Source organism: Polistes dominula, unplaced genomic scaffold, assembly GCF_049000335.1.
Source record: "Polistes dominula isolate Pdom_NZ unplaced genomic scaffold, Pdom_raw_medaka contig_28, whole genome shotgun sequence".
NCBI lineage: Eukaryota > Metazoa > Arthropoda > Insecta > Hymenoptera > Vespidae > Polistes > Polistes dominula.
In genome coordinates this window covers 587758-595129 of record NW_028300879.1, presented here as the reverse complement: position 1 = coordinate 595129, position 7372 = coordinate 587758, and the positions used below count along the sequence as shown (strand labels likewise).

Below are 7372 nucleotides of genomic sequence, written 5' to 3'. Positions count from 1 at the left end.
TAAAACTACCATTTTTTCTAAATTTTAGTAATCAAGATGGAATGCCGAATACGATATTCTTAGGTAGACACCAAAATCGTTGGATGTTTGTCAAAGGAAAGGAACTCCGTTGTAAACTAGTAAATATAATATATCCTTTTTTTTTTTTAATCTATCCTTAGGTATCTTTATCATTAGTTAACACGATCAGGAATTTTCTGTTGCAACTAATTCCTTTAGATGTTCCGATAAAGAATGAAACACTTTGCAAAAATATACATCGAATATGATTTTGTTTCATATTATTACGTGCTTCATGTGAACAGTGTATTTAGGAGTGTACAATAGGGACATGGAAAAACTGGTTTTGTAACACACACGAAGTATGAATTTATAATACTTTAATACATTTGCATTTTATAATGAATTATTTATCTTGAATAAGTTCAGTTCTATATGGCAATTTTTATTTTTAAAAACTATACATAATAAACGAAATGTTACTTTAGTATCCATTAAAAATATGAAAATTGTATCATCATTAAAGATCTCCTAAATATATTAACAATATAAAAAGGCACTTTTCTTAGGAACACTTTAATAATACTAATCACTCGCGAATGTTTTATCGCATACAAGCATGACTTCTATATAATATAACAAATACTATATAGCTGTGACATATTATGTATTAAATAATTAATTATTATTATTCTTGATAGATCGAAAACATTATTTTGATTAAAAATCGATTTTCATCTACTCTCATTATACTACAATTTTTGCATTAGAATATCGTGACTTTTGTAATATCTTTAATGATTCGATGTATTAATTCCTACGTAAATATCAATTAAAATTAAGAGTATTTTAAACTTGATACTCGTAATACTATATAGATAATCTTATTTACAATATATTTTAGGAATGTAGCTATTTTTAACAAGATTTTCACTACGCATGAATATTTATAGTATGACTAAAAATCTTTGGTATCAATACCAGTTTATAAATCGATCCACTGCTCGTTTCCATTCGGTAATAGTATTTTTATAACGTAATTGCGAATCTTTGTTTGGCTTAAATATTTTCTCCACTTTACGAAGATTTTGTAATTCTTCTTTATTTTTCCATATACCTGAAATAAATTATTGATTATTTTTAGTAATCTGAATTACTGTACGTACGTAACATACACACACTATTTTTCGTACCACAATATAAGCCAGCGCAAATCGCTACACCAAAAATGGACATTTCTATATTGGCAGGTCGCTCTATTTCCAAACCCGTAACATCTGCCAATAATTGCATGATGAAATCATTTCGAGATACTCCACCGTCGATTCTATTTTATCAACGCATTATGTTAATTTCATCTTCATTCTCAACTTTGGAAAATTATTTATCTGACCCAAAGGTTTCTATCCTTACCGTGCTTTGTTAAACGTGAAGTTAGTTTCTGAACGAAAACTATCAAAAAGCAATAACGTTCTAAATACAAGACTTTCTAATAACGATCGTACAATGTGGGCTTTTTTCGTCGTTGGTTTCAATCCTAAGAAACCTGCTGCCGCAGTATTATTATTTATTGGAGCCTACAAAGAGAGATTGTATGCTCAACATTTTATTTTATTTTATTTTTTTTTCTAATTAAAATATCAAATTTAGATTACAATAATATATTATATTGTGCATTTTGTAATTTACAAATAATTATTTGTAAATAATGTTTATACCTGGAGTCCAGTAAAAGCTGGTATAAAATATACTCCATCCGAGTCTTCCACTGAATTTGCTAAATCCGATATTTCTGCTACATCTTTATAAATTTCTGTAACATAATATATGATTAACTTTATGATAAAATATTATCGTAAATAGCTTATACTGTAGTATTGCCTGCAGTTGGTAATGCGAATAAGATTTATACAGTGAAAGCGTGTCGAAAGAGTTAAAAGATCTATTCTGTAATTTGAATATTAAAATTGAAAGAAAAATTACCAAGAGTTTTTCCCCATTCAATAAGAATTCCGGTATCATTCGATGCACCTTCTACAACGTAAACTAATTCAGATTCAATACGCCAACCAACCAGGGGATAAAGACCTAACAATTAATTTGACTTTTGTAAAATATTATTCAATATGCGAGTACCTATAATAGAATGTAAGATTTTCATGTCTTTTTATCTATAATTACCACTAACGGATGCATGTGCTTTTGCTCCGCTATTAACATTAACAAAAGTTCCTGTACCCATTGTAATCTTCATATCACCTGGATTGAAACATCCCGAACCGAATAAAGAAGCTGATTGATCAGCCATCTAAAATTATAAACAAATAATTACAAGTATAATACAGGAACGAATAATTAACGAACCAATTTAGAAAATATTTCTATTTTTAAATCTTACACAACAATATATAGGTATTTCAACGCCAAATATGTGTTTCGGAGTAACCCCAAAGTTTGCAGCGGTATCAACAATCTTAGGAAATATGTGAAGTGGAATTTTTAATATATTTATTGCCCATGCAGCCCATTTCAGAGTAAACGGATCAAACAATCCAGTAGCAGATGCGCTTGAAGCATCCATTATATGTTTACCTGTGAAAAATAAATAATGTATTAATAACATATATGAATGAAGTATTTCATACAAACAACGTAACACGTAATTTATATATATTAAGATATAACAGAATATGAAAAACGAATATTGATAAAGCGTACCAGTTAATTTGTATAAAAGCCAGCAATTAACATCGCCAAATGCTACAGAGCCATTCATCATAGCTTCTCTTAGGCCTTGTACATGTTGCAAAACCCAAAGCAACCGTAAGGATATCTAAAATATATGACGATATTATTATTATTATTTGCAATAAATAACAAAACTTATTAAATGTGCAGGGTGTTTTGTAATATAATGCAATCATTTCAGAAGTGGACATTAAAATAATGAAAAAAGTTCATAGATCTTATTTGGCCTTGTTTATTACGAAACATCCTATTAGAAATTGTTAGGCATGATGCAAATTAGATTAATTTAATCACATCAAATCACAAATGTGTGTACATTTCAAATTTTTATTTCAAAAAAAAAAAGAAATTATATTGAAAAGTAAAGAAAAAAAATCAGCAAATTTGTCTAATTTTCTCGATACAGATATTCGAAAATATCGCAGAAAAAATGTAATATTCGTATAGCGATAGAAAAGTAAATAATAAACCTGAGTATTCATAAATTTCCAAACACTGCCAGCCAGGAAGCGATTGCTTCTCGTTAATAGGTACAGTATGTAAGCCCCTATACGTAAACCTTTTATTATTAATGAACGATTCCATTCTTTAACTAAAGAATCCGCTCTTAAATCCTTCCATGTAATGAATCTGTAAATGAATAACTTAAATTAATAAGCAACTTGCATTAAATTTCTTCATTAATTATTATAATGAATTAACAAGATTTACTAATCTACCTAATTTCTTAATAGCAATTATACGAATTCTTGGAAATGATTATTCCTCTTGTAATATTATTATATACAAACATTATTATATCAATTATAATATACATATACAGTGTGGGGGACAAAAGTAGTATTCGTAAAGTAAGTATTTGAAAAGAAAAAGATCTATATTTTCTGTATTTATATTATTAATGAAATATTTAACAAAATAATTAAGCATCGAATTTACAAATTAATGTCACGCAATTAAAACTAAATTTCTACTTAAAATTAATATTTATTTAAAATTATTTGAAGATACTTATGATAATGGCTTCCAGTCAATAAATTCCAACAGCTAAAAGTTCCACGCTGCGTCGAAATTCCAAAACAGGTGAAAGACTTTGGGTCGAGTCCGCTTCCTGATTAAAAAAAAAAAAAAAAAAAAGAAACAATGAACAATAATTAAGTAAGTACGTAAATTATAACTTTGATCTCATTTTAACTTAAGACAATTGTGAATAAAAAAAATAAAAAAAAACATTATTATAAATGAAAAAACAAAAATGATTATTTAAAATAATACAAGAAAAAATAATCGGCGTGTTCAATTTTCATTTCGAATTTTTATAAGACGTAAGTAATGTTCTAAAAATAATTATTAAATTACAAATTAAATTAAAAATATATAGTGTAAGTTAATTATATATAATATAATAAAGTTAAATAACAAGTTATGAATTAGTACAAATTGAAGAGCAAAATTATGCATATAATTAGTAATTTTTATTTTTTACTTTACCATCTAATGTATCCTTGACAGTTTTTACTATAATATTCCAAAAATAATCAGGGTCGATCTCGCTGTAACCGCGTTTTGAACAAATGAGTTCCACCTGTGGACAAATGAAATAAAAAATTTTATAAATTTTTCACTTTTCTGTCAACTTATTCTTTTATTAGTCGTTAAACTTTAAGATTTGTAATTAAGTAAATATATACTGGATTCATATGAATGCAGTCATATGACTATAACTGAAATAACATCCAAATGTCATCTTACAATGTTCGACGACCAGTTTTTTATTCAAGGCCACCTTCAGAATATCCATTCAAGGATACCCACATGTACTTAAGTTATTTTCTTTATGGAATAGGATTAAAAATAAAAAACAAAAAAAAACGTTTCTACAAGAAAAGTGTTTGACAAATTTTCAAAAACAAAGTGAAGTAATGGCTGACGTAAAATATAACATTATTATCTTTGAATATTAATTTGAAAATTAATTCGAATTGCACTCGTTTTTTTGATAAAAATATTAAGTGTACAACTCTGCTTCATGCAACTAGACGGTTCATAAAAAAAAAAAAAACAATTGTATTATTAAAAAGTAAAGAAAAAAGGAGGAAGGTATTTATTCTTCTTTTAACTACCCATTATTTGTTGGATAGTTAAGATAAGCGATTAGCTGGATGGTATTTGTAAAATTGGCATATTGGCATTTAATTATATCTTATCTGTACAAGAAGCTTTATTTTGTAACGAATAAACCTATCTGATGACTTTAAGGCCGGCGATACGTGTAAACGCCTACACTTTGACCGTTTTTAAGAAGCTTATTTAAAATGAAAGGAATAAATGAATCTTTTTGAAGCTCAGCATGTTTATTCATTACATATTAAATTATAAGAACCTGATTTGATTTTTTTCAAAATGGCCGCCGTAGTAATTAATCTCCTGAGGCCCTCGCGATGAAACGCATCAATCATGGTGATTTTTAGCTTTAGTTACAGCAATCGAAAATTAAAAAAAAAAAGGTCGGAGCGTGTTCATAAAACATGTATCTTCTAGTTAAACTAAGGAAAAACAAAATAGTCAAAAAATCGTAAATTGCCACAACTCAGACAAAAAAGTCTGATTTTTGAGCCTTTTTTTTAACGGCTTTTGGGTCGAAAATAGCAATTTTTGTGGCATTTTTAAAGTTCAACTAGAAGCTAATACTGTAAAGAAAATGTGTGCTAAATTTCATAAGAATCGGTTGAAACCATTTTTGAGTTATCTTTCAGCACAGTTTGAAAAAAGTCGTTTCGAGAAAAACGCGTTTAAAGTTTAGCGTTTGCGTCTAGCGCCAAGTTGAGGCGGATCACTTAAATCAATTTTTAATCAATAAATAATGCGAATTTCATTCTAAAAATTGACAGGCATATTTTTAGGATGGTAAACTAACTATTTATGAAGAGAAAAAAAAAATTCGATTTTTTTTTTATTTTGCACGTATCGCCGGCCTTAAAAATTATTGACAAATATTAAATACACGTGTAGTCAATATTTTTCAATATTTTGTGCTACTGGAGTAAGTTTCACTATTAACAATCAATTTATTGTCTTTAATTCCAATCTCTCGTTAATTTATTATACATTTAATATAAAATATAGAAATGTTATATGAACCATATAAAGTTATAAACGAATCAACATTAGTAATCATTGTCATTGATAATATTAAAAAGGAAGTTACTATGATTGTCGGCGCCAATTCGAAATATACATATATATATACTATTAGTATGAAACGCGCGGAAGAGAAAATGATTTTTAAAAAACATTCGAAAACAAAGAAAATAAAAGAAATTGCAAACCTTTTCGGCGGAGGATGATACAGTGTTTGCATTTTCGTCAATAATATGACAGCGAACAGTAGTTGTACCAACGTCGAGGGCAACGATGTGTCTCATAGTTAAACTAAATTCCACGTAAACGATGAAGTTTCAAATAAGTAATGAATGATACGATCAAATGTATATAGGACCAACAGGTTCAACCTCGACTTCATTTCGCTTAAATGTCGCCAGATGGTGTCGGTGTCTCGTCGTCGTAAGATGGTGACCGTAAAACGAAAGTACATTGAGGAATGTTTGATTTCACGATAGAACGCGAATTTTTACGCTTATTGTGAAATAAACAAGAAATATTGAAACTTTTTCAAATTTCTAATTCATCGTTGAAATACACTTCGGTAATATTAATTAATGTCTAATTTATTTATATATGCGTCCTTTTTTTTTTGGCACAAACTATACAAAGCCATCGAATCTCAGGTGTTTATCACGACCCAACTCAGATGAGTCATTTATCTTTAGTATACTACGCATGCTCCTACTGTAATAAAAACTCTGCAGAGTTCCAAGTAAACAAAATTTAAAAAAATGATTGATAATATCATATCATTGTTTATTCATTAGCTCCTACTGTAATAAAAACTCTGCAGAATTTCAAGGAAACAAAATTAAAAAAAATGATCGATAATATCATATCATTGTTTTTTCATTTACTTCGCTATATCTCTACAAATGCATATATTTATAATTATACACATTGTCGATAAAATATGAATAAACACTGTTAAAGTTTTAGATTTTTAATTAAAAATCATAATATAATTAAAAATTCAAACCTAACATAATTAAAAAAATCGATTTAAATATTGTTTGTTCCTTGTTTATGACATTCATTTGTTTTGTACATAATCTGTTTTATATAATATATAATATTTCTAATTTTGCCTGATATCTTTAGTCTTGTGTGTAGTTTATTTCTATTCTTATATTCTATAAATTGGATTGCATTGTACAGACGATGATAAGATAAAATTAAATGACTAACAAATTAGGTTACTATATTTAGTAACGAAAGAATATAGAAGTACATAAAAGCTCACAAGTCCACTTTTTTCGTAACCAGATTCATCTTAGTTACTACCGGGACCACAACTGGGCTATAATAGATACTTTACGCGTTGATAGTAAATATCAATGAACGGTACAATACTATCAAAGAATATACTTTTCTACCTACTATCACCTACTGGTAATCTCGATAGTAACTAAGATGAATTCGGTTAGGAAAAAAGTGGACTTATGAATTTCTATGTACT

At 27.8% G+C, this 7372-nt stretch overlaps 1 protein-coding gene across 1 annotated transcript; it reads right to left on the bottom strand.

Annotated features, from left to right (window-relative positions):
* Nucleotides 1–424: 424 nt before the first annotated feature.
* LOC107068498 (glycerol kinase 5) lies at nucleotides 425–6556 on the bottom strand. Its single transcript, XM_015324945.2, has 12 exons — nucleotides 6078–6556; nucleotides 4240–4333; nucleotides 3760–3859; nucleotides 3219–3378; nucleotides 2719–2833; nucleotides 2399–2592; nucleotides 2182–2308; nucleotides 1984–2088; nucleotides 1719–1813; nucleotides 1414–1577; nucleotides 1194–1327; nucleotides 425–1117 (listed from the first exon to the last, which is right to left on the bottom strand). Exons 1-12 carry the CDS (start codon nucleotides 6171–6173, stop codon nucleotides 975–977), a joined length of 1527 nt encoding a protein of 508 aa, XP_015180431.2. The 5' UTR covers nucleotides 6174–6556; the 3' UTR covers nucleotides 425–974.
* Between the last annotated feature and the right edge of the window lie 816 nt (nucleotides 6557–7372).